The 26,902-nt window shown below is 49.7% G+C and overlaps 2 protein-coding genes across 3 annotated transcripts; both read right to left on the bottom strand.

Moving 5' to 3' along the window:
* Positions 1–115: 115 nt before the first annotated feature.
* Positions 116–6,946, bottom strand: EPO (erythropoietin). 2 transcript variants are annotated; one of them, XM_032237849.1, is made up of 5 exons: positions 5,646–6,946; positions 3,266–3,393; positions 2,872–2,961; positions 2,594–2,761; positions 116–2,129 (listed from the first exon to the last, which is right to left on the bottom strand). In XM_032237849.1, the coding sequence occupies exons 1-5, from the start codon at positions 5,656–5,658 to the stop codon at positions 1,992–1,994; spliced, it is 537 nt and encodes a 178-aa protein (XP_032093740.1). In that variant the 5' UTR covers positions 5,659–6,946; the 3' UTR covers positions 116–1,991. The 2 variants fall into 2 exon arrangements, with proteins under 2 accessions (XP_032093740.1, XP_032093741.1); XM_032237850.1 differs by lacking the exon at positions 5,646–6,946 and adding an exon at positions 5,341–5,630.
* Positions 6,947–23,106: 16,160 nt separating this feature from the next.
* On the bottom strand, positions 23,107–24,260 carry POP7 (POP7 homolog, ribonuclease P/MRP subunit). Its single transcript, XM_032237100.1, has 2 exons — positions 24,139–24,260; positions 23,107–23,609 (listed from the first exon to the last, which is right to left on the bottom strand). Exon 2 carries the CDS (start codon positions 23,601–23,603, stop codon positions 23,217–23,219), a length of 387 nt encoding a protein of 128 aa, XP_032092991.1. The 5' UTR covers positions 23,604–23,609; positions 24,139–24,260; the 3' UTR covers positions 23,107–23,216.
* Between the last annotated feature and the right edge of the window lie 2,642 nt (positions 24,261–26,902).

Raw genomic sequence — 26,902 nt, 5'->3', positions numbered from 1 at the left:
GGTCTCCAAGCTTGGCCCCTTTAAGACTGGGGGACTTCAACTCCCAGAATTCCTCAGTCGGCTCCCGGCTGAGGAATTCTGGGAGTTGAAGTCCAACAGTCTTAGAGGGGCCGACGGTTGGAGACCCCTGCCTTAGAGTAAAACTATACATATGTATACAGGACGCCCTTTAAAAAAAACATTAAAAGTTGCCTGGATAAATGGCAGTGGTGGGTAAGTCCTCGGTTTACGACCGTGAGTGAGCCCAGGATGGCTGCCGCTGAGCAAGGCGGTTGGCAAACGAACCACGTCCAATTTCGCGGCCTTATCGCCATGGTTGTTAAGCGAATCACTGCAGTCGTTCTTCTTCAGAAGGTCCGGTTTGTGTCCCCAAGGGACAGGGCCACCGTCGTAAATGCATGACGCTGAATGGCGAGACGTCCCAGTGGCCAAGCGAATGGATTTTGATTGCAGGACTGTGGGGGGGGGGGGGAATGGAATGGAGGGTGCTGTGATGGCCGTAACTACGAGGACTAGTTCTTTTTCCAGTGCTAACTTGGAACGGTCGCTAAATGAATGGTCGTACGTCGAGGACTACTTGCAACCAGGCCAGAGCCAGCCGTTGGATGTGCTGCCTGGCAGCTGTCAATCACTCAAAGGGGCACCCTAAGGAGCCCCCTCCCCACTTTCAAACGTTTTGCGGATGGGGAATAGAGGGGGGGGGCTGCATCTTTGTGAAAAGACCCTTGTCTCATTCTGACAAAGCAGGCAGTCCTTGCCTTACAACCACGGCGGATCCCGAAATTTCTGCCGCTAAGTGAGACCGTCGTTAAGTGAGTCTTGTCCCATTTTGTGACCTTTCTTGCCGCTGTTGTTAAACGAATCGTTGCAATTGTTACATGAGTCGTACAGTTCCTAAGCCCCATCTCACTGGACTCTGCTTCACGTGTCCCCGGGATGCTGCGACCGTCATAAACGCGAGTCAGCTGGCCAAACGTCTGCATTTTGATTCCGTGGAGACAAGGCAACGGTCGTAAGTGTGAAAAACGTCCCTACGTCCCTTTCTCCAGTGCCGTTGTAACTTTGAAACGGTCACTAAATGAACAGTTGTACGTCCAGGACTGCCTATGGAGGGTTTTTAGCTTAAAAGGCTTCAATGCCTAGTCGGCCATGGTTTGATTGACACCTGCCAGGTCCCCAGCTGATCCGCTCAGCCTTTATTGCCACCGCGCACATGGGTGGGGGGTGTGCAAGTGTGGAAGGGGTTCGGCTTGAACAAGTGACACCCCCTCCTTCCCCAGGCGAAGGACGTCCTTGACACACACACACCCCGTTTCCCAAAAAGGGGGAGGGTCCCCACCGCTTCCCACCAGCTTAGTTGGAACACAGTAGAATAACAAGAGTGGGAAGGCACCCTGGAGGTCTTCTAGTCCAACCCCCTGATTCGGTTGCCCCAGCTTAGCGCCACCACGCAGGTCCACGCATGGGAATTTCACCCAAAACCGGCTCCGCGTGGGGTTGGGATGGTGCAGATTCGGGGGTGGGGGGACACAAGCACATCTAGAAGCCATCTGCTGAAGCCTCAATGCCCCCCCCCCGGCATTTTCCAGCCCTGGTTTCTTCCTCTTTGCTGGTGGCCAACGGGGGCTTTTTTGGGGGGGAGACCCCAGACCTCCATCCCTGTTTCCTTTGATCTCGTCCCCTTGCGCCGTCTCACTGCAGAAGCAGCCACTCTCAAACAGGGGTTCGGGGGGGGGGGCTGCCTCGTCCCCTTCGCTCCGCCCGGACTCAGGTGACACCTGGAAGTGTGCAGAAGTGGCTTTCGTGGTGGTGGTGGTGATGGCTTCTTGGCGGTCCGATCCAGAGCGGCCGTTGGCACGGCCCCCGAGTTGCCGCGCGCGAGACGCGGTGTGTGTTGCACGCCTGTGTCTTTCAAGCGACCATCCGAGGGGGTCTTCCCTCTCCCCGTGGAAGGGGAGGAACGCCGAGTGGCCAGCCGCCACCCCCCCTGGTCACCTGCCGCTTCCCTGGCACACGCTGGCGAGGAATAAGTTGACCTTCCCCCGCAGGAAACTGGCATAGACGCTGAAGAGTTTTGGCACAGTGGGCACACTCAACGTCCGAGGGAGGGGCTCCTCCGCGGGGCCTGCCTGTCGGAGAGGAAGGGAGCAAGGTTGAGACAAGGAAGGGCCCAGGCCCCGGAGGCGTTTGGGACTGCAGTCCTTGACTTAACGGCCACAACGGTGCCTGGCACTTCCGTCGCTAAGCGAGACCAATTTTACAATGATCTCTGGCCCGTTTTTCTTGCCAAGGGAATCGCCACTGTTGTGAGTTAGCACAGTTGTGAAATGAATCCAGATTCGCAGGAGTTACTTCAACTCCCAGCATGCCCCGGCAAAGAGAATCCATTGGTTTAGCTGGGGCATGCTGGGAGTTGAAGTCCACGACTCTTAAAGGGGCCGAGGTGGAGAAATAGGGAAGCAAAGTCTCCGTTGACCTGGGAATGCGTTTTCTGCCGAAGTAGCCCCTCTCTCCCTGATGTCCCTGGACACAGTAGCCGAGCGGTTGCCTCTGAGCCTGTGCAGAGGGCCCTCCCACCCCTGAGTGTCCTCACCTGGGCATTGTGCCTGCGCAGAATCTCCCGGATGCTCCTCAACCCGCTCTCCATCACTTCCAGCTGGCGAAGGAAGGGCTGCATCCGCGGCTGCTGGCTTTTGACTTGGCCGACGGCGCTGGAGAGAAGCGCCTGGCCACTCCACACCTCCCAGGCCTGCCTGGACCTCTGGGGCCGAAAGAGAAGTGGGGGGGGGGAAGGAAAGAGAAGGCGGTCAGCCGACGGGCCATTTCCTCGCCCGTGGGGCTCCCGCGTGGCGTCACCCAGATTCAACTTACGTCCATTGCTCGCCAGTCCGGAAAATTCACCCGCGTGTCCGACACCGTCACCTGTTCAGGTAAGTTGCAGGCATCTTCGCAAAGGTCCACCTGTGGGGAGACGGGACCAGGGGGTTGGACTAGATGGCCTCCGAGGACCCACCCCGCCCCAGGACTCTAGGGTTTGATTGCTTGCAACTTCTGGAAAGTTTGGAGGCTATTTCAGGCTCAGGGGCACCTCCTGCCATGTCCCTCCGGCAGAAGCCGGCTGGGACGGGTACAAGAGAGTCCCTGCCTGGATCTGCCCTTCCCTGAGTCCCTCCGGGTGTTTAAGTGTTAGGCGGAAATTGCTCCTCTGAGCAGCGGGAGGGTTGGGCTACTCCGAGTCACTCAGAGCAACAGACCCTGGACTTACAACGTCCTTCTCCATCCTGCTGGCGTCTTGGATGAATTTGTTCATGACGCTCTGGTCGCAGACAGGCTGGGCAGGGGCCGGGAAGGATGGGTCCAAGGATGCCCACACAACGAGGAGTAGAATCAGCCCTGCACAGGGAGAAAGGCGGAGAGGCTTCGGTCAAGGAGAGGCCGGGGATAGAAGAAGAACGACGGAAGAAGAGAATAGCAGAATAAGAGAATAGCAGAATAAGAGAACAATAGAATAATAAGAGAATAAGAGAATAACAGATTAAGAGAATAAGAGAATAACAGATTAAGAGAATAATAGAATCACAGATTAAGAGAATAACAGAATAAGAGAATAACAGAATAATAGAATAAGAGAATAAGAGAATAACAAAATAATAGAATAGTAGAATAATAGAATAACAGATTAAGAGAATAAGTGAATAGCAGAATAAGAGAATAGCAGAATAACAGAATAATAGAATCACAGAATCGCAGAATAAGAGAATAACAGAATAATAGAATAAGAGAATAACAAAATAGCAATAAGAGAATAACAAAATAATAGATAGTAGAATAATAGAATCAGATTAAGAGAATAAGAGAATAGCAGAATAAGAGAATAGCAGAATAACAGAATAATAGAATCACAGAATCGCAGAATAAGAGAATAACAGAATAATAGAATAAGAGAATAACAAAATAGCAATAAGAGAATAACAAAATAATAGATAGTAGAATAATAGAATCAGATTAAGAGAATAAGAGAATAGCAGAATAAGAGAATAGCAGAATAACAGAATAATAGAATCACAGAATCGCAGAATAAGAGAATAACAGAATAAGAGAATAAGAGAATAACAAAATAGCAATAAGAGAATAACAAAATAATAGAATAGTAGAATAATAGAATAACAGATTAAGAGAATAAGAGAATAGCAGAATAAGAGAATAGCAGAATAACAGAATAATAGAATCACAGAATCGCAGAATAAGAGAATAACAGAATAATAGATTAATAGAATAACAGAATAACAGGGTTCCAAATAGCATCCAAAATTAAATGAGATTCCAAGGCAAAGGATTGCTCAAAGTTCCAGAGTAACAGAACAATAGAATAACAGAACAAAAGAATAGCAAAATAACAGAACTACAGAACAACAGTATACCGGAATAGAACAACAGAATAACAAACGGTAAGAATAAAAGAATATAAAAACGGCATGAAAGAATAATGGGACAAAAGAACAGCATAACAGGGAAAGGACCATGGGAGGTCTTCTAGCTGACGTTGCCAGGTGGGCACCCAATTTCAGGGGGGCAGGGGGGCTCCCCGGCTGCTCTCCTCCGTCTTTTGGCATCCCGGGGCCCCTTTGTCTCTGCCCACCCCCCCCATGCTAAGGGCCTTCTCCCTTGGCCGTCTCTCCACCACCATCCATGCCGGACTTAAGGATCGAGCTGGGGGTCACCCTCAACCCCAGGACTGGGCAGCTGGACCCCTGAACTTCCTGGCCCCAGCTGGCAAACGGGGCCTTTCTCCCCCCCCCCCCATTTTCTCGCCTTGCTGCTGCTGCTGCCTTTCTCACCTCCCCTGCCCCACGCGCCCCCTTCATCCCTCCCCTCTCGGCCTGCAGTGTTGACAGATGCCTTATCAGCCCATTCCTTCAACGCTCAACTAATTTGGTTTCTCTCCAGGGGGGCCAAAGTCCGAGGCGGTCACACTTGGGAATCTGCGCAAGATTTTTCCCACATCCTCAGCTTGGGGCCACCCGGGCAGCTTCCGGGGCTTCCAGAGGGCATGAAGACGAGCCTCGGTTTTCCTACCTGCCAGGGGAACCACTGCGGGAAGCCCAGCCAGCCACCCTCCCCTTTTGACACGGGCGAATCCCCCTGAATTCAGACCCACTTCGACAGGGGGGAGTTGTGCCCGCTTCCTTCTGCTTGCAGAGGGGGAGATTATCCCCGAAGCTCCTTGGCAAGGACGGTTATCCCTTCCCTAAGCTGATGACCACAAAGAGGGGTAGAAATAGGGGCCCCTCCAGCCCTGCTGGCGGTCCCCCAACTCCGCAGCTTCACACACACACGCACCCCTGATTTAAATGCCCGATCTTCGGTCTTCCTCGCTGATGCTTGGCCAGGTGTACCCAACAGATTAACTCTGCCTGCCCCATCCTTGAAACACTGTGTTCCCATCCCAGGCCCCCTCCAGGCAGGGGATGATGGGCATCCTGCCCTCCCCCCCAAAGACCGTGGACTTTGATGGATGGGAAGGGCGTCCCCGCGGTTTCCCCGACAGCCAACCTTTTTGGCCGGTGCCCAGCGCCATCGATCCCCAAGGCTGGCACGGCGGGGCTGCCCTCCCTCTTGCCAAGCCCTGGAGCAACACCACTTACCAGAGATCCCCATAGCCAACACTTCATGGTCCCAGCGACTACCGGACCCCTCTTGCTCCACGGCTCTCCATCGACGGCCGGTGGAGACGGCTGGGTAAGCCGGGGGCTCTCTGGCCAGGTGGGCACGGGTCGGTCCCCTTCCTCGCCTCCGCTTCGCTCCTCAGTGTGCCGGGGGAGTCCGGCAGGGGCCACAGGTGAGTTCCAGAGGGTTCCTCTCCCAGCCAGCCGGGACTCTGCTTGAGAGTTTGAGCCTCTCCAGAACTTTGCTCCCTGCTCCGGCGTCCCTCTGGGGTCCCGGCAGCCCCCTGGCTGTCTCCGCTGACCCTTCCTCTTCCTCTCCCGGGGCTGAGAAGCGATGGAAGAGACTGCTGCCCTGTCTGGAGTCTTGCCCGGTGCAAACCCTCGCCACCTGAGTTTGCAGGAGACCCCCTGGCTCACCTCCTGCAGACCCCAGGCAGCAGTTCTCGAGCTGCGACACCAGGCGCACGAGGCAGCACGGTTAATGTTTCATCCGCTGCTCTCTTTGCTCTGCGTCCCAGATGCCTTCTCTCTCCCCCCCCCCACACCAGCACACCAAGCACCCTTCCTTCTCTGAAGGCAAGAATGTCACTGGACCGGCCCAGAGGGGGAGATGGGCAGTTTCCCCTCGGCCGGACAGGCGGAAATCAAGGGGGCTTTCTCCGCAGATCCTCCGCGAAGGGCCATGCAAGACGCAGCACGTCTCCCTCTGGCCCCCCGCCAGCCACAGGTTAAGGCCTGGAAGGGGAGAAGGTCAACGGCTTGGCGGGCGGCCACTGACCGGTGCCAGAAAGCGGCCGAGGATGGCCCGTTTCCTCCCCACGGACACTTGGAGGAGGAAGAGGACGAGAAGGCACCTTCTGGCCAGTGTCCCTGGGCTGTGCGGCTGCCAGAGGGCTCCCCCTGGGGCCTGGGACTCCTCTCCCCAACCCCCCACACACCCACCTCTGATCACTCGACCCCTGGCCCTCAAAGCACCCTTGACCTTCTGCCCTCCTGCTGGAAGGACCTTCTTGCTGGAAACGCCCCAGTGGTGGGAATATGCCCAGGTGGGGTGGGGGGCACGGGGCGTGACCTTGAGGGACAGAGCCCCTGTGACAGTTGTGGGGCTGTCTTCCCTCCCCCGGGAGAGTCGTCCCCCCCTTCCCCTATGAGAAGGAGAGATGCGGCCCACAGCCAGTTTCCCAACCTGGGTCGTGCCAGGAACGTCTGAACGTGCCCTCTTCTCCATCCTGCCCCGGCCTTAAGCGGTGCCCATTCCAGCCACTCAATTCACGGAGGGAGGTGGTGGTGGGGGGAAACCCTGCCAGAATTAAGTTAGCTTAATTAATTAAGTTAGCTTAATTCTACTTTGAGTTACTGTCCTTCATAATTTCCTCCTGCTTTTGGCCTGGAGTTGGCACAGGGTGGAGGAGGGTGGGGGGCAGAAGTTGGCAAGAGAAGTCAAGTTTTGGCCCAGTTAAAACATCCGGCACTTTCTCTCTCGTCCATTCCATTTCTGGTAAATGCCACTGATGTCCACTCATGTCGGCGGCCGAGCAGGGAGGGTTTTCTCAGAAAAAGGGGGGCTTATTCTTTGGGGACCAAGGCTGACCTCAGAGGGGCCGGCGGCTGCTTGTCTCGGCAGCTCCGATGTGGGGAGCCCTGGGGCGGGGGGGTCCTCTGGCCCATCTGCCTACAGTACCGCCGAGAAAGCCCAGCCTGGAATTTGCAAGCTTGCTGAGATTCGAGGGCAGTGGATGGCAAACCTTTTTTGCCTCGGGGGCCAAAAACACACACGTGTACACTATCACCCCCCCTCGCATAATTTAATGCCCCACCTGCGCATGGGAACGTGACCCCCCCACCCTGCTGCACCGCACATTTGCGCACGGCTTTCTTGGAGCCTGGGGAGGGCAAAAGCGGATTCCCCCGTCTCCCCCACCACCCCTGGAGGCCGGAAACGGCCCATTTTCCGACTTCCAGTAGGCCGTGGTAGGAGACACAAACGTTTTTCACACTTAGGATGGCCGTAGCATCCGCCGTGATCACGGGATCAAAATTTGGACGCTCAGACACTATTTATGGCGGTCACCCTCGGGGTCACCTGACCCACTTTGGCCGCCTTCTTTGAAGCAAGGTCAAGGGGTGAAGCCGGATTCACTTAACAACGGTGCTGCTAACGTAAGAATGGCGGGGATTCACTTAACAACTGTGGCAAGGAAGGTTTGCAAAATGGAACGAAACTCACTTCACAACTGTCTCGGCTAGCGATGGAACTGTTGGGCTCCCTTGTGGGCATAAGTCAAGGACTACCCAAATTTCCTCACTCTCTCTGTCTCTTTCTTGTCCCCTTTCTCTTCCTCATTCTCTCTCTCTTTCTCTCTCTTCCTCATTCTCCCTCTTTTCTTTCTCTTTCTTTTTCTCTCTCTCTTTCTCTTTCTTTCTCTTTCTCTCTTCCTTTCTTTCTCTTTCTCTCTTTTCCTCATTCTCTCTCTTTCTCTTTCCCTCCCACTTTCTCTTTCTCTCTTTCTCTCTCGCTTACTGTCTCTCTTTTTTCTCTTTCTCTCTTTCTCTCTTCCTCTTCCTTTCTCTTTCTCTCTCTCTTTCTTTCTTCTCTCTCTCTCTCTTCCTCATTCTCTTTTCTTTCTTTCTTTCTCTCTCTTTCTCTTTCTTTCTCTTTCTCTCTCTTTTTCTCTTCCTTCCTTTCTCTTTCTCTCTCTCTCTCTTCCTCACTCTCTTTCTCTTTCCCTCCCACTTTCTCTTTCTCTCTCGATTCCTCATTCTTTCTCTCTCGCTTCCTCATTCTCTTTCTCTCTCTCTCTCTTTCTCTATCTCTTCCTCATTCTCTCTTTCTTTCTCTCTTTCTCTTTTTCTTTCTCTTTCTTTCGCATTCTCCTCTTTCTCATTCTCTTTCTGTCTTCCTCATTCTCTCTCTCTATTTCTCTCTCTCTCTCTATTTCTTTTTCTTTTTCTCTTTTCCTCTCTTTCTTTCTCTCTTCCTCATTCTTTCTTTCTCTTTCTCTTTCTCTTTCTCTTTCTCTCTTTCTCTCTCTTTCTCTTTCTCTCTTTCTCACTCTCTCTTTCTCGTTCACTCTTTCTTTATCTCTTTCTCTCTCTCTCTCTCTTTCTTGTTCTCTCTCTCATTCTCTCTTTCCTTCTCTCTTTTTCTCTCTTTCGTCTTTCTCTCTCTTTCTCGTTCTCTCTCTCTCTCCCTCCCTCTCTCTCTCTCTCTCTCTCCTCTCTTCCCTATGCAGCATCTCTTTACTGCTGTCTCAAGCCCTGGTAAGGCCACACTTGGAATATTTGCATCCAGTTTTGGTGGCCACGATGTAGAAAAGATGCAGAGACTCTGGAAAGAGTGCAGAGAAGAGCAACAAAGAGGATTAGGGGACTGGAGACTAGAACTTATGAAGAACGGTTGCAGGAACTGGGTATGTCAGGTTTAATGAAGAGAAGGACCAGGGGAGACATGATGGGAGTCTTCCAATATCTCAAAGAAGAGGGAGTCAAGCTATTCTCCAAGGCCCCTGAAGGCAGGACAAGAAGCAATGGGTGGAAACTAATCAAGGAGAGAAGCAACATGGAAATAAATTAAAAAATCCTGACAGTGAGAACAATCAACCAGTGGAAGAGAAGTTGCCACCAGAAGTTGGGGGTGCTCCATCACTGGAGGATTTTAGAAAAGAGATTGGACAAACATCTGTCTGAAATGATTTAGGGTCTTCTGCTTGAACAGGGGGTTGGACTAGAAGACCTTCAAGGCCCCTTCCAGCTCGGTTGTTATTCTGCTTTTTCCCACTGCAAAGAGAAGGAAGGAAGGAAGGAAAAAGGGAGGGAGGGAGGGAAGGGCACCATCACCTTACCCGTCCATCCAGGTGTTTCCAAGTAATGGCATAATCTGCAAATGAGCTGGTTTTAACCCAGCCTGCCCGGCAAAGCCCCGGTCATTGAAAGGAGGGGAGGTTCAGCGTATTGTGTGAACGCAGAATACTGGTTAATCCCACCGTACAAGTGCAGGCATCGTATTTGGCCTCTGGAACTGTTGCCACAAGAAGGAACTAAGGAACAGCACCGCGCCAAAGCCTGTGCCAGGGAACCGCTGCCACGCAGAGCCTCTAGGGCAGTGTTTCTCAACCTTGGCAACTTGAAGACGTCCGGACTTCAACTCCCAGAATTCCCCAGCAGTGGTTAGGACAGTGTTTCTCAACCTTGGCAACTTGAAGACGTCCGGACTTCAACTCCCAGAATTCCCCAGCCAGAGAATGCTGGCTGGGGGATTCTGGGAGTTGAAGTCCGGACATCTTCAAGTTGACAAGGTTGAGAAACACTGTCCTAACCACTGCTGGGGAATTCTGGGAGTTTATTTTTTATTTATCCGGACATCTTCAAGTTGCCAAGGTTGAGAAATACTGTTCTAGGGAGAGGAGCAGTATAGCTGAGCACCCCACCCTCCTGTTTTCTCCACAACAACAACAACAACCTTGTGAGGTGGGCTCGGCTGAGAGAGAAAGGGATTGGCTCAAAAAAATCAGCCACACGGCTTCCCTGCCTAAGGTGGGGCTAGAACTCCCCCCGTCTCCTGGTGATCGGCTCAAAGTCACCCAGCCCGGCTTTCATGCCTAAGGCGGGACTAGAACCCACAGGCATAGCGGTATCTCGGGGCGATTCGTGCCAGAGGTTTGCCGTGTGGCTGTGGGGACGGTGAATGTGTTTCCCTTCCATCCAGCCTGGCTACTTTCTGCAGGGCCTGATAGCCGAGGATGCCCCTCTCTCAGCCAAGGTGACTGCCTGGAGGGAGGGGTCCCACCTTAAAGGAGTGGGGGTCCATGCTTGAGAGCAGACATGCTTTGCTTCTCTGGGGAGGGGGACCGGTGGGCTTCAAGACCCTCTCTGTAGCTCAGGGCTGGAATCCTTGGTTCTTTATGAGATTGGTGGTTTCCTTGCAGATGTTTCACAACCCAACTAGGGAACATCATCAGTGCTAGATGGATGTTGGGTTGTGGAGAGAAAGAGGTGGAGGAGGAGGAGGAGGAGGAGGAGGAGGAGGAGGAGGAGGAGGACAGTTCCTTGGTGCTCTCTGAGCTTGGTGGTTTTCTTGTAGACGTGGGATGGTAGGAGTGTGAGTTTTTTCCCCATAGATTAGAGTATTGTTTTCTTTTTCTTTGTTTGTCTGGTGTTAATCCACGCTTATCTGGGGTTCTCTTTTTGTGGGCTCCCTGGTGCTCTCTGTGCTGGGTGATTTCCTTGCAGACATTCCATGACCCAATTAGATAACATCATCAGTGCTGGAAGGGAGGAGGGTTGGCAGAGGAGAGGAGGAGGAGGAGGAGAAAGAGGAGGAAAATGTGGGGTCCTTGGTGCTCTCTGAGCTTGGTGGTTTTCTTGCAGACGTTTCACGACCCAACTAGGGAACATCATCAGTGCTAAAAGGGTGTTTGTGGAGAGGAAGAGGAGGAGGAGGAGGAGGAGGAGGAGGAGGAGGAGGAAGAAGCAACTGTGGGGTCCTTTGTGCTCTCTGAACTGGGTGGTTTTCTTGCAGACGTTTCACGACCCAACTAGGGAACATCATCAGTCAATGGAAGGGGGGATGTGGCTTGCAAACCCCCAATTAACTGGGATCAATGAGGTTAACTCGTCAGCTAATGTAATGTCTGTAAGCAAACCACCAAACGGAGAGAGAATCAATTCCAGAGACAGAATCCTCTCTGGTTCTTAAGCATCCTAAATCCCACAAGAAGAAGAAGACGGAGAAGAAGAAGAAGAAGAAGAAGAAGACGGAGAAGAAGAAGAAGAAGAAGACGGAGAAGGAGAAGGAGAAGGAGAAGGAGAAGGAGGAGAAGAAGAAGAAGAAGGAGAAGGAGAAGGAGAAGGAGAAGGAGAAGGAGGAGGAGGAGGAGGAGGAGGAGGAGGAGGAGGAGGAGGAGGAGAAGAAGAAGAAGAAGAAGAAGAAGAAGAAATAAGAGGAGAAGAAGCACAAGAAGAAGAAGAAGAAGAAGAAGAAGAAGAAGAAGAAGAAGAAGAAGAAGAAGAAGAAGCAGAAGAAGAAGGAGAAGAGATTTTTGTCATCCTGTCCTTTGTGCCCATTCAAACCAGGTTTGTTTTCGAAGTTGGCAACTTGAAGAGGAGTGGATTTTCCTCCACACCTGGCTGGGGAATTCTGGGAGCCGAAGTGCCCCCATCTCAAAGTTCCCAAGTTTACCCATCCTGACAGTGACCGATGAGACGCACAACTGGGAGGACTCTGACGGCAACAAGTGCTACACACGGAAAACGCACAACCTGTTGGCTGGGCCTTCTGGGCCTGTGGCATCTCCAGGGAAAGATCCAGCGGGTCCCCCCCCAGAAGGGATCGGCCTCTCCCCTTTCTCTTCATCATCCTTGGAAGAATTCACAACCGAAAGTCAAATCCAAATTAATTTTGCCGGGGGGGGGGGGGAAGAGGAACATTTGCCATTTTTGCACCAGCCAGAGAGAGAACGGAAAGGAGAACCACAAAATAGCGGCAACGGTTGTGCAGGTGGGCCAATCCATTTGGGTGTGCACACGCTCGGACACACACACACACACCCCTCCATGTGCAAGCAGAGCCATAAACACACACCGCCGGGCAGTCTGGTCACACCAGGCCAAAGCCTCTATTGTTCGGGCACTTCCGCCCCCAAAGATGGAAAAAGCAGACGGCTGCGAGTGTGGAAACAGCACACACACACAGAGAGACACACAGACACACACAAACACACACAGAGGCGTGTCTCCAAGCCAGACACTTCGGATGCTGACGCTGCCTCCGAAGGCAGCCTGGCTGGTGCATACGTGCCCCGAGGCCACAGGGCAAGGAGGTTTCCAGCCCCCCCCAACTCTCCCCTGAGCCCCATCTCATCTCATCTGGGTGACCCCCCCCAATCCGGCATGGCACCCCTCCCTTCGTTCCACGGTTATGCCCATTATTTCACAGGTGGGCATTCAGGGGTCCTTCCCCCCCCCCGCCGGGTCAGTTTGACCCTTCCTGCTGGGCTCAGCAGGGTTTGAATTCATCTGGGCCAAGTCGCTAGTCCTCATGAGCGCTTTTCTCGTGGGTTTTCTTTGGAGAAAGGGCCAAGCAGCATCTCCCCCTAAATACAACTTGCTTGCTTGTCAAACCCCTCCTGGAATGCCCCCCTCCCCAGAAAGCCCACCCACCCAGGATAGAGGCTCTGCCCTCTCTACTCCCCTTGCTGGCAGCTTCCTGGGCACTGCCCCCCCCCCTCTCCACGGCTACAACTCATCCCATTATCCCCAGCATCCAGGGATACCCCCCCCTTGGGCTCTTTCGGGGGGGGGAGGAATCCCTTCCCTTCTATGCGCCCCCCTCCTTCCCCAATCTTGCGCCCGCTGGGCCGGTGCCAAGGCTAGGCGGCCGCCGGGCGCTCATACGTGCCGGCTCGCACTAAGCGCAAGCCTTGATCCGCCGACCCGGCGGCCGGCCCGCATCGATCCTGGCCGCGTCTCCAAACAGGCCGGCTCGCCTGGCGCCAGCGGGAGTGACAGATCAACCAGCCCCGGCCGGACCTCTGACCCTGGCCCGGCTGGATGGAGCGCGCGGTCCCCCCCGGGAGCCGCCGCTGCCCTGCGCGGCGCTACCTGGCAGGTGCCCGCGCGAGGCTCTCTGCCCACCCAGGACCACTTCAGCTGCCAGCCACCCCCAGTTCCCCCGGGGCAGGGAAGACCCCCGTGGGCACCGCTCGCCTTCAGCGCATCCGCACGTCCAAGAAACACCCGTAGGGAAATGAAGGAGAGGAGGAAGGAAGGATGGGAGAAGGGAGGGAGGGAGGAAAGGAAGGATAAAGGAGGGTAGAGAGGTGTATGGGGTGGTAAGCAAAGCAATCTCGACTCGTTTTCTTTTTTAAATACGGGAAAAGAATGTTTAAAAGTGCTAAAATAGTGTTAAAATCAAATCAAAATCAAATCAAAATCAATTAAAATAGAAGAACTATGAGAATGTGTAAATGGACCTAGGAGATGAAAAACAAAAACTTTTTATTGAGAAAAGAGAGAAAGAGATGCCCCCCCCCCGGGGGGGATCCCCTTCCACCCTCTGCGGGCGAACCCCGGCATGGAAGGCAGAAAGACAGAGAGCTGTGGGCATCTGAACCCACCAACGGTGCCCCAACCCAGCTTATAGTGCCTGAAGGGTATTCTTAACCAGGGGCACCTTTATGCCAGGATGGGGGTTGGGGATGGGGGTGAGAAGGATGGAGAATGCCAGTACCCCCCCCTCCGAGCAGGCAAGAAAGCAGGGGAGGGGGTACATCTGGCAATGTCTACTTCGCTCTCACCAGCACCCCCCAAAAGTGAAGATTCTTCATTGTGTTATAACAGGGAGCAGCTTCCTGCATTTGCCCCCCCCCCCCGACTCAATTGATAAATACACCATTTGCATCTGTATAAGTCTTATATAACTCTAAAACTCTAACTCTATAATCTATCTATCTATCTATCATCTATCTATCTATCTATCTATCTATCTAACATCTATCTATCTATCTAACATCTATCTATCTACATCTATCTATCTATCTATCTATCTATCTATCTATCTATCTATCTATCTATCTATCTTCTATCTATCTATCTATCTATCTATCTATCTATCTAACATCTATCTATCTATCTAACATCTATCTATCTATCTATCTATCTATCTATCTATCTATCTATCTATCTATCTATCTATCTATCTATCTATCTATCTAACATCTATCTATCTATCTAACATCTATCTATCTATCTATCTATCTATCTATCTATCTTCTTTCTATCTATCTATCTTCTATCTATCTATCTATCTATCTATCTATCTATCTATCTATCTATCTATCTAACATCTATCTATCTATCTAACATCTATCTATCTATCTATCTATCTATCTATCTATCTATCTATCTTCTATCTATCTATCTATCTATCTATCTATCTATCTATCTATCTATCTATCTATCTATCTAACATCTATCTATCTATCTAACATCTATCTATCTATCTATCTATCTATCTATCTATCTATCTATCTATCTATCTATCTATCTATCTATCTATCTATCTAACATCTATCTATCTATCACTCTCTCTGTCTATCTATCTATCTATCTTCTATCTATCTATCTATCTATCTATCTTCTATCTATCTAACATCTATCTATCTATCACTCTCTCTGTCTATCTATCTATCTATCTTCTATCTATCTATCTATCTATCTATCTATCTATCTATCTATCTTTCTTTCTATCTTTCTATCTATCTATCTATCATCTATCTATCTAACATCTATCTATCTATCTATCTATCTATCTATCTATCTATCTATCTATCTATCTATCTATCTATCTATCACTCTCTCTGTCTATCTATCTATCTATCTATCTTCTATCTATCTATCTATCTATCACTCTCTCTGTCTATCTATCTATCTATCTTCTATCTATCTATCTATCTATCTATCTATCTATCATCTATCTATCTATCTATCATCTATCTATCTAACATCTAACATCTATCTATCTAACTTCTATCTATCTTCTATCTATCTATCTATCTATCTATCTATCTATCTTTCTCTTTCTATCTATCTATCTATCTATCTATCTATCTATCATCTATCTATCTATCTAACATCTATCTATCTATCTTCTATCTATCTTCTATCTATCTATCTATCTATCTATCTATCACTCTCTCTGTCTATCTATCTATCTATCTTCTATCTATCTATCTATCTATCTATCTATCACTCTCTCTGTCTATCTATCTATCTTCTATCTATCTATCTTTCTATCTATCTATCTATCTATCTATCTATCTATCATCTATCTATCTATCTAACATCTATCTATCTATCTAACATCTATCTTCTATCTATCTATCTATCTTTCTATCACTCTCTCTGTCTATCTATCTATCTATCTTCTATCTATCTATCTATCTATCAATCACTCTCTCTGTCTATCTATCTATCTTCTATCTATCTATCTATCTATCTATCTATCTATCTATCTATCTATCTAACATCTATCTATCTATCTAACATCTATCTATCTATCTATCTATCTATCTATCTATCTATCTATCTTCTATCTATCTATCTATCTATCTAACATCTATCTATCTATCTAACATCTATCTATCTATCTATCTATCTATCTATCTATCTATCTTCTTTCTATCTATCTATCTTCTATCTATCTATCTATCTATCTATCTATCTATCTATCTATCTAACATCTATCTATCTATCTAACATCTATCTATCTATCTATCTATCTATCTATCTATCTATCTTCTATCTATCTATCTATCTATCTATCTATCTATCTATCTATCTATCTATCTATCTAACATCTATCTATCTATCTAACATCTATCTATCTATCTATCTATCTATCTATCTTCTATCTATCTATCTATCTATCTATCTATCTATCTATCTATCTATCTATCTAACATCTATCTATCTATCACTCTCTCTGTCTATCTATCTATCTATCTTCTATCTATCTATCTATCTATCTATCTTCTATCTATCTAACATCTATCTATCTATCACTCTCTCTGTCTATCTATCTATCTATCTTCTATCTATCTATCTATCTATCTATCTATCTATCTATCTATCTATCTTTCTTTCTATCTTTCTATCTATCTATCTATCATCTATCTATCTAACATCTATCTATCTATCTATCTATCTATCTATCTATCACTCTCTCTGTCTATCTATCTATCTATCTATCTTCTATCTATCTATCTATCTATCACTCTCTCTGTCTATCTATCTATCTATCTTCTATCTATCTATCTATCTATCTATCTATCTATCTATCATCTATCTATCTATCTATCATCTATCTATCTAACATCTAACATCTATCTATCTAACTTCTATCTATCTTCTATCTATCTATCTATCTATCTATCTATCTATCTATCTATCTATCTATCTATCTATCTTTCTCTTTCTATCTATCTATCTATCTATCTATCTATCATCTATCTATCTATCTAACATCTATCTATCTATCTTCTATCTATCTTCTATCTATCTATCTATCTATCTATCTATCTATCACTCTCTCTGTCTATCTATCTATCTATCTTCTATCTATCTATCTATCTATCTATCTATCACTCTCTCTGTCTATCTATCTATCTTCTATCTATCTATCTTTCTATCTATCTATCTATCTATCTATCATCTATCTATCTATCTAACATCTATCTATCTATCTAACATCTATCTTCTATCTATCTATCTATCTATCTATCTATCTATCTATCTATCTATCTATCTATCTATCTAACATCTATCTATCTATCTATCATCTATCTATCTATCTAACATCTATCTATCTATCTATCTATCTATCTATCTATCTATCTATCTATCTATCTATCTTCTATCTATCTATGCATTTATATTATTTCATTTTTCTCCATTCTATATATAACATTCTATATATTCTCTGTATAACAACTTTCATTGCATTTGATTCGTTTTGTATCCATTTCCTATTATCCATTTGCTATTTCGTATTTCTAGCTTTTAATCATTTCCCGGTTTCGTAGTCGTTTTTTAACTTGCTGATCTTCCTTCCTTCCTTTCTTCCTTTCTGCCCCCTCCCCCCCCACCTCCTTCCTCTAGCACAGTGTTTCTCAACCTTGGCAACTTGAAGATGTCCGGACTTCAACTCTCAGAATTCCCCAGCCAGCATTCGCTGGCTGGGGAATTCTGAGAGTTGAAGTCCGGACATCTTCAAATTGCCAAGGTTGAGAAACACTGGGCTAGCAAATTGTACCATAAAATCCCATACGAAGTAATATTCCGATTTTTCTTTCTCTTTCATTTCTCATATGGACAGATAAAAGAATCCCAACGGATATGTCAAAGAAGTGCAATGTGTTGCAAAGATGTGATGTTTGCATGAACGAAATAAAAAGTTTTTTAAAAAAAAAGATAAATGCACCATTTGTAGTCATTCCTGTTTCATGACTGGCCTTCACGCTTATGAAAAAGCATCTGGTAGCTAATCTTCGCCGTTTACAATCTTCGCAGAGCGAAGGAAGGCGGGAGTAATGAGGGCAGTAGCAGTTTCACTTAGTAACTGCCTCGCTTAATAAACCGAGCTGCTGTTCTCCTTGCAGAATTTGGCCTCTTCGTTTTATTCCCACCCATAGTGCTGCGGAATAAGTCCGGGTAACTAGTCCCAAAGACAGCCCAGCGAAACTTCGTGGCAAAGGGAAAGTTTAATCCATGTCTTCCCAATCCTCAAAGCCTCTACTCACTCCTCTGTGCTGGTTGTTGCAAATGTACCTCTCATTTCCCGCTGGTCAAGTGATACAGCTAAAGAAAGCCTTTGTTACCCCTGCAGACGTTTTATTACCGAACTAGGCAACATCATCAGATATAGAAGGCAATGGGGTTTGCAGGGAGGAGGAGGAGGAGGAGGAGTGTGGAATCCTGAATGCTCTCTGAACTTAGAATAGAATCACGGAGGCTCGCCACTGAGAAACTGACCGGAGCCCCGTCTGCCACACTTGCAAATGGATGGACCCACAAGGCCCAAATAACTGGACTACAGAGCTGGAAGGGACCTTGGAGGTCTTCTAGTCCAACCCCCTGCCTAGGCAGGAAACCCTACACCACCTCAGACAAATGCCTATCCAGCATCTTCTTAAAAACCTCAAATGTTGGAGCATTCACAACTTCTGGAGGCAACTTCTCTTCCACTGATTGTTTTAATAGTCTAGAAATTTCTCCTCTAAGCAAGGTCTAAGTTGCTTCTCTCCTTGATTAGTTTCCACCCATTGCTCCTTGTCCTGCCCTCAGGTGCCTCGGAGAATAGCTTGACTCCCTCTTCTTTGGGGCAACCCCTGAGATATTGGAAGGCTGCTATCCTGTCTCCCCTGGTCCTTCTTCTCATCAAACTAGACAGAGCCTTCGTTTGGGGGTGGTTTTTTTTTTTGCAAACTTGGCTGTTTTCTTGCAGACGTTTCGCGACCCAACTAAGCAACACGATCAGTGCTAGAAGAGAGTGGTGCTTGCTCTGTTTATGTACCTGGTGAATTGGGGGAAGGTCCTTGAAGACGGGGCCAAGGTGAGACCAGCCAAGCCTTGTGCAGTTCTGAAGTATTTGAAATATCTGAAGCTTTGGGGGTGGCTGGGGGATTCTGGGAGTTGAAGTCCTCCCATTTTTCAAATGTCCAAGGTTGAAAAAAACGGCCAGAGGGAGAGTCCCTTCAAAGAGATGAAGGGCTGAAGCCTGGACAGAGAGGACCCCCAGACAGCCCCATGGCACGGCAGCCAAGCGTTGCGAAGGGGGTCCAGAGGGGCATCTGGGGCCACTGATGTTGGCTTAAGGGGTGCAGGTGGAGATGGGGAGCCCTCAACCATCCCTGGAGGCTTTGAGGAAGAGACTGGACATTTGACCATGGGATTAAAAGAAAGAGAAGCATCACATTTCTATAAAAATGCAATAGAATTTATCAGTGGCTAGAAAATAGAATTGTGTTTTTTTTTTCTAAACTAGTATTGAATAAAAATTAACCAAAGTTACTGATTACTATCAAACTTTTTAAGTATTGACTGCAATGTAAATATAATGGTGATAGGAACAGCCAATGTTATTACAAGTGTTAATACTATTGTTATTACATTATTAGAAAAGTTAAAACCGATAGGAAGGCAAGCGATAGAATGGAGAACGACGAAGGCTGAACGTGAAGGCGGTAGAATTAATTTATATTGTGATGTTGTCTTGTTTTGTCTTTCTTTTGTTGTTGTGTTTTTCCTTCTGTTTTTAAAGCTAAAGATGCTTAATGAAACTATTTTTTTTGGGGGGGGGGAAAGTGAGACTGGACAGTCACTTGCCTGAAATGGCATAGGATCTGCTCGAGCAGGGGGCTGGACTAGATGACCTCCGAGGTACCTTCCAGCTCTATTCCACAGGCAGCGCAGAGATTACTCATTGGCCGAAGAGATACAGGTGCACAAAGGTAGTCCTCCCCTTACCACAATTCATTCATGACACCGATAAAGGTGACTTATGACAATTTTTCACACTTAGTGACCGTTGCAGCATCCCTGTGCTCAAAATTTGGACGCTTGGCAACTGAGTCGGTTGCAGCATCCTGAGGTCACGACCTTCTGACAAACAGAAGTCCATGGGGGGAACCAGATTCGCTTAGCGACCTCGTGATTCACTTAGCAACTTCAGGGATTCCCTTTATAACTGTAGCAAAAAAACTGGTCATAAAATGGAGCACGGCTCAGTTGTCTTGCTTAGCAACGGAAATTTTGGACTCCATTGTGGCCTATCCATAAGCCCAGGTTTTGAGGAACTGGGCTCTTGAGTGGCAAAGGGCCGTTTCTCAGGGCAGGGAGAAGCGACGGTCGCTAAGCAAGTCGCAGCATCAGGGGAAGCAGTTGGAAGGCAGAAGGATCCAGGAGGGGCCGTTTCATTGCCACCTTCCCTTCCGGTTTATCTCACAACAATCCTGTAGGGTTGGCTCGAATGGAAGAACTGAAGGCTAACGTTTGAACGACAGAATCAAGAGTTGGAAGGGCTCTTCCTGGTGGCAAGGAGTTCCATAGGTTAATTGTCCTCACAGCCAGGAAATGTCTCATTATTTCCAGGTTGCGTCTCTCCCCGATTAGTTTCCACCCATTGCTTCTTGTCCTTGGAGAAGAGGCCGACTCCTTTTGTTCGGAGCAGAACCCCAAACATTGGAAGCCTCTCCTCCTCCTTTCCATTAAATGAGACATACCCCGTTCCTACATCCGGTCTTCATATCCGTTTATCCTCCAGCCCCCTAAATCGCCCTGCTGGCTCTTCTCTGCCCTCTTTCTAGAACAGTGTTTCTCAACCTTGGCAACTTGAAGATGTCCGGACTTTAACTCCCAGAATTCCCCAGCCACCATGCTGGCTGGGGAATTCTGGGAGTTAAAGTCCGGACATCTTCAAGTTGACAAAGTTGAGAAACACTGTCCTAACCACTGCTGGGGAATTCTGGGAGTTGAAGTCCGGACATCTTCAAGTTGACAAGGTTGAGAAACACTGTCCTAACCACTGCTGGGGAATTCTGGGAGTTGAAGTCCGGACATCTTCAAGTTGACAAGGTTGAGAAACACTGTCCTAACCACTGCTGGGGAATTCTGGGAGTTGAAGTCCGGACATCTTCAAGTTGCCAAGGTTGAGAAACACTGTTCTAGAGTCTCCACGGAGTCTTTTTGACACCCTGGCTGCAGGATTCCACGGGTGGCCGTACCAAGGCCTTATAAAGTGGCATTAACCCTTCACGGGATCTGGAATCTATCCCTCTGTTTGCAAAGGACCGAAGAAGCTCCAAAATCTGGGATATATGGTGGGCCACTCGGGATGTCCACCTGGACAGAGGTGGTGGTGGTGGGGAAGGAAAGCCCTCCTCTGCCCATCAGCGCAATTCCCGGAGGGCTCGAGGTGCCAAGGCAGCTTCTGGCTCCCAACCAGCCTCTTATCGGCTGTGGCACCTCTAAGCCGGGCAGTGGAAAAAACGCTATTTCCGGCCAGCTGAGATAAGGCTGTCTTCTCACACGCAACTTGGATGACACAACGCTCTTGCACAACAGCAGAGGTCAACCCCCTCCCGCCCCACCCACCCCAGGAAGAATGCGGGAATTCCCTCCCAACGGCTCTCTCTCCACCTTCAAACCCACAAGGCAGACTCCAATCCCCATCGTTCCTTGGTCGATGTATTAAGTCCTCCAAGACTTGTAGAACTTCCAAGTCCCAGAATCCTTCAGCCACCTTCAAACCCACAAGGCAGACTCCAATCCCCATCGTTCCTTGGTCAATATATTGTCCTCCAAGACTTGTAGAACTTCAAGTCCCAGAATCCTTCAGCCACCTTCAAACCCACAAGGCAGACTCCAATCCCCATCGTTCCTTGGTCAATATATTGTCCTCCAAGACTTGTAGAACTTCAAGTCCCAGAATCCTTCAGCCACCTTCAAACCCACAAGGCAGACTCCAATCCCCATCGTTCCTTGGTCAATGTATTAAGTCCTCCAAGACTTGTAGAACTTCAAGTCCCAGAATCCTTCAGCCACCTTCAAACCCACAAGGCAGACTCCAATCCCCATCGTTCCTTGGTCAATGTATTAAGTCCTCCAAGACTTGTAGAACTTCAAGTCCCAGAATCCTTCAGCCACCAAACTGAGAAACTTGTGGACTTCAACACCCAGAATTCCCCAGCTAGTTTCTCCCCCCGCCCCCCCCCCACATTTTGCTGAAATCAAGATAGGTTTACCGTATTCCCACTATCTACCAAACAATGTGATAAATTAGCCAAGCCGCGTGGGTTCTCCCCCCCCCCATCCATGCTGAATTCTGGTGAATCCTTGCTGGCTGGGGGATTCTGGGAGTTGAAGTCAACAAGTCTTCAAGGTTGGACCCCTCTGAATTTAGTATTAGTATTTAATGAATTTATAGGCCGCCCAATCCCGAAGGACTCCGGGCGGCTTACAGAAAATGCATTTTAAAAATAAAGAATTAAAAAACTTCCAATTCCCACCAAATGCAGAGACCTCCCCCAGGGTGACTGACTGATGAGCCATTTCCCTGTTGAACCAACTCCTCTCTAGGGGACCCCTCCATTCCCTTCAACTGCCTCCCCCAATAAAGGCCAGGGGTCTTGAGGGCCAAGGAGGCGGCAGGGGGAGGGGCTGCAAGGACCCCTACCCAAGCAGGCCTTCCTCCGGAGAGTAATTTCAAAGCCACAACCTCAATTGGGTGGGTGTGTCTCCCCAAAGACCCGCTGGGCCCTCAGGCTGCCAAGGGCTCCCCTCCAGTGGGTCTGCCGATCGAGGCCACCCCTTCGTTGGGCAGGGAGGAATGCAGCAGTCCAGGTACCCCACCAGTTGGGGGCAGCTACCAAGCCGCCCCCCCCGCTGCCCAGGCACCTCCCGGGACATGCAACCTCAGGGAAGGATAGGCAGGGACCCCCTCTTCCCTCCCAGAATTCTTTTTTAGGGGGGGCCCTCACAGACCTAACCCCCATTGACCCCACACACCCCAATCCCCTGAACGCCACGCATGGAATCTGGAAGGGGGGCTCCATCTAAAACGCACTTCGGTTGAACTGTGGGGTCCTTGGTGCTCTCCGAGCTGGGCGGTTTTTCTTGCAAGCGTTTCCTGACCCAACTAGGGAACATCATCAGTGCTATGAGGGAGGGGGGATTGTGGGGAGGGCTCTGGGATCCTTGGTGCGCTCTGAGCGTGTTTTCTTGGGGACATTTCAGGACCCATGGAGGTAACCTCACCAGTGCTGGAAAGGAATGAGATTTTCCGAAAGGAGGAAGAGGAGGATGCCAACTACCCCCGTGGGGTCCTTCCAAACTCGGCACTTGGGACCCCTCCTCATTTCAACCCTGTGCTACAAAGACTCCCCTCTATCGGTACACAGGGGTTTTATTCCAGGGTGGGGGGAACACAAAGACACCAGACACCAAGAGCCCCCTCCCCTCAAGTCTGTCGGGGACCCTCCCTCTCCTCCCCGCTGGCTACTCGGGGGCTGCCCGCAGGACGCGGATGTGGATGGCGGAGTTGTGCCGGGCGCGGGCCAGCGGCTCCTCCTGGTCGCCCTCGGGCTCGGCGGTGTCGGTCAGCTGGACGGTGGAGGTGTTGGCGGCCAGGCGGAGGGCGCCGCCGCCCGTGGCCTCCAGCTGCAGGGCGATGTTGATGGCGCGGTTGATGGCCAGGCCCAGCCCGTGGATGCAGAGCTCGGCGCAGCCCCCGCCGGGCGCCAGCAGCTTCTGGCAGCGGCTCAGCTGCGCCCGGAAGTCCGTCTTCATGTTCACGTAGATGTCGCTGCGGCGACGGGGAAGGCGGCGGGGCAGGCGTCGTCGAAGGGCCCGCTCCGGCTCACTCGGGGGGCCCGGCTCAGCCATGCAGCCCTGCGGGAGAAACACCTGTAAAGGGAGAGTTGCCTGGACCGGGACCCCCCCCCCCCCAAGCACTAGGCAGGTTCTTCACCCACCTATTCCCCCCCCACGCCTCCGTGCGCGTGCATGAAGTGGACTGCCCCCCCCCGCTGCAAAAGCAACCCCCCCCTTCCCTGCTTCCGTGCTCGTGCAGGAGGTCTGGGGGCGCGCGTGCGCTCGCCCCCGCTGCAAAAAAAGCAACAGCCCCCCCCCCGTGCGCGTGCACAAGGTGGTCTGGGGGCGCACACCTGTCGACGCCCACCCACCCACGCTGCAAAAGCAAGGCCGCCCTCCGTGAGCGTGCACGAGGTGGCCTGGGGCAGGGGGCGCGCGCGTAGGGAGTCCTCCCCGCCCTCCCACCCGAGAGAGGAACGCCTGCGGTTGGCCGGGGATGATGGGCTCTGTAGCGCCACGCCTGGGAAAGGCTGGGCGGCAGCCGTCCTACCCGGCAGGGCCGCCGCAACCCCCCCCCCCGCCTGCCGTCCCCGAGGGTCCCACCGACCTCTGATCCCGGCGCCCGGCGCTGCCCGGCCGGAGCTCCCGCGGAGGGAGAAGCGCACGTGGTCCGGTGGTCGGGGCTGAGCCGGAAGTCCGGGTGGAAGGCGAGGCGAGGGGGCCGCTCTGCGCGTTGTCCCTCTATGGGGGCCGGCCGGTACGAGAGGGCGAGTGCGCGTGCGTGGAGGGCTCCGGGGCGCCCCCTGGCGAGGGAGACGCGATTTTTCTCCCTCTTGCTTGAAAGGTTTAATTTCTGTGAAAAGCTTTAGAAGCTGCAAATTTTTCCCTTCCGGATGGAATTTATTTTATTTCATTTTATTTCATTTCATTATTTCATTTTATTTCATTTTATTTCATTTTATTTCATTATTTCATTTTATTTTATTTCATTTTATTTTATTTCATTTTTTATTTCATTTCATTTCATTATTTTATTTCATTTCATTATTTTATTTTATTTCATTTCATTTCATTTCATTTTTTATTTCATTTTATTTCATTTCATTATTTTATTTCATTTATTTTAGTTCATTTCATTTCATTTTTTATTTTATTTTTTATTTTATACTTCATTTTATTTTTTTCATTTTTTATTTCATTTTGTTTCATTATTTCATTTCATTTATTTATTTTATTTTATTTCATTTCATTTTTTATTTTATTTTTTATTTTATATTTCATTTCATTTTTCATTTTTTATTTCATTTCATTTATTTCAGTTCATTTCATTATTTCATTTCATTTTTTATTTTATTTTTTTATTTTAGGTTTTATTTCATTTCATTTCATTATTTCATTTTATAATAGATGCAGTCCTTGACTTACAACCTTTCATTTAGTGACTGAACAAAGTGACTTACGATGACCGTTTTTCACTCTTATGACCACCGTAGTACTAGTACCCCTCTGGCCACATGATCTGAATCCATGCACTGGGCAACTGGCATGTACTTATGGCACTTGCAGTGTCCCGGGGTGTCTGTCTGCGTCACCTGATCCCTTTTTACAACCTTCCGACAAGCAAAGTCAACGGGGAAGCCAGACCTACTTAATGACTGTGGCAAGAAACGTCATAAAATGGAGCAGAACTCAACTGTCTCACTTATGAATGGAAATCTGGGCCTCAACTGTGGTTGGAAGACGTCCTCCTTCCTCTTCATGTTGGGTGCCAAACGCTTTCCAAGGGTTGGAATTCTCCTCTTTCCTCTTCACAGCGACCCTGCGAGGTGGGATGGACAAAGAAATGGCCCCAGGGAGTGCAGTGCCCACCCAGATACCTGAGCCGGAATGATGGGTGTTGTAGTCCCAACCCTCCCGGCATGGGTCCCTGAGTCGAGGGCTCTGGGCTTCCGAACGGGGTCCCCACTCGCATTTCGATTCTCTTCTGGGTTTTTTTTAGATCCATGTTTTCCAAGGTGGCCACTTGTGGACTTCAACTCCCAGAATCCCCCAGCCAGCAGGAACTCTGCTTTCTCCACCCTTTGTCCTCGTGTTTCCGTCCTTCAGTGGCGGCCGCAGAGACCAGCACAGCCCTGGGAAAGCGCTTCGGGATTTTGCCCTGCCAAACGGAAACGGCTCGCTCCTGAGAAACTGACCGGAGCCACGACTGCCACACTTGCAAATGGATGGACCCACAAGGCCCAAATAACTGGACAACACAGCTGGGAGGGACCTTGGAGGTCTTCTAGTCCAACCCTCTGCACAAGCAGGAGACCCTATGGACCAGGGAGGGCTAACGCCGAAAGCGCACACTCACACCCATAAGGCAATGCACGTGTGGCACCCCCTCTGCGCCCCCACCCCCCGCGCATCCCCCCCCCATGCTCCCTCTTCTCTCCACACATGCATTTGCCACCCCCTCCCTGAAGCCTCCCGGGACCAAAAAAGGGGGCACGGGGGGTGTGTGCCATCCCCCCATGCTCCCCCAGGCACGTGCATCTCTCTCGTCCATGGCAGAGACCCCAAAATCATCTGGCTGGCGGGAGGTGCCTGAGTGGCATGCAGAGGGGAGCTGAGGAGGGCTTGGAAAGGGCCCCTGGGTGCCATGGCTTTGCCCTCAGGGCTCTGTGCCGCTTGGGAGAAACAGCTGTCCAGTCTCTTCTGGAGCACCCACAACCTCTGGGGGCAACCCCTCTGGTGCCCCCGTTCTCCCTCCGGGGCCTTTTGAGGATGGTCTTCTGGCTCCTGCGTCTCGGAGGCCCCTCTGCTTCTCCATTGGATCCTCCAGAGCGGAACTGGGGGGGAAGAAGGAACTTGCCCGGTTTCTCTTCCCCAGGACTCACGCAACAAAACAAGGACCCACAACACAATGTGGGGTGGGCTCCTGTGGATTTTTGTCCCTCTGGGGAGACCACGAGGATCGGGGAGGCCTTGAGAGGATGGTCCAGCTGGGGCCCTTCCCCCATCCTGCCTGGGGATGCAAAGCAGAGGAGGAGGAGGAGGAGGAAGGAGGAAGAGAAGGGGGAGGGGGAGGAGGAGGAAGAGGAAGAGAAGGAGGAGGGGGGAGGAGGAGGAGGAAGAGAAGGGGGAGGAGGAAGAGGAGGGGGGAGGAGGAGGAGGAAGAGAAGGGGGAGGAAGAAGAGGAGGAGGAGGAGGAGGAGGAGGAAGGCAATGACTGTGGAGTCCTTGGGGTTCTCTGAGCTTGGCTGTTTTCTTGCAGACATTTCATGACCAAACTAGGTAACATTATCAGTGTTAGAAAAGAGGGGAAATAGGGGGGGGAGGAGGAGGAGGGAGGAAGGAAGAGAGAGAGAAAAGAGAAAAAGGAGGGG

The sequence above is a fragment of the Thamnophis elegans genome, chromosome Z (assembly GCF_009769535.1).
Source record: "Thamnophis elegans isolate rThaEle1 chromosome Z, rThaEle1.pri, whole genome shotgun sequence".
In the NCBI taxonomy this organism is placed as follows: Eukaryota; Metazoa; Chordata; class Lepidosauria; order Squamata; family Colubridae; genus Thamnophis; species Thamnophis elegans.
This window is presented reverse-complemented; position numbering and strand designations above follow the sequence as displayed.

Excerpts from the sequence above, each read along its gene's own strand:
- EPO (XM_032237849.1), bottom strand. Across the intron at positions 2,962-3,265 it reads GCAGGATGGAGAAGGACGTT|GTGGACCTTTGCGAAGATGC; the intron begins GTAAGTCCAGGG and ends GTCTCCCCACAG. Across the intron at positions 2,762-2,871 it reads CGGACTGGCGAGCAATGGAC|AGGTCCAGGCAGGCCTGGGA; the intron begins GTAAGTTGAATC and ends TTTCGGCCCCAG.
- POP7 (XM_032237100.1), bottom strand. The coding sequence starts at position 23,603 with ATGGCTGAGCCGGGCCCCCCGAGTGAGCCGGAGCGGGCCCTTCGACGA.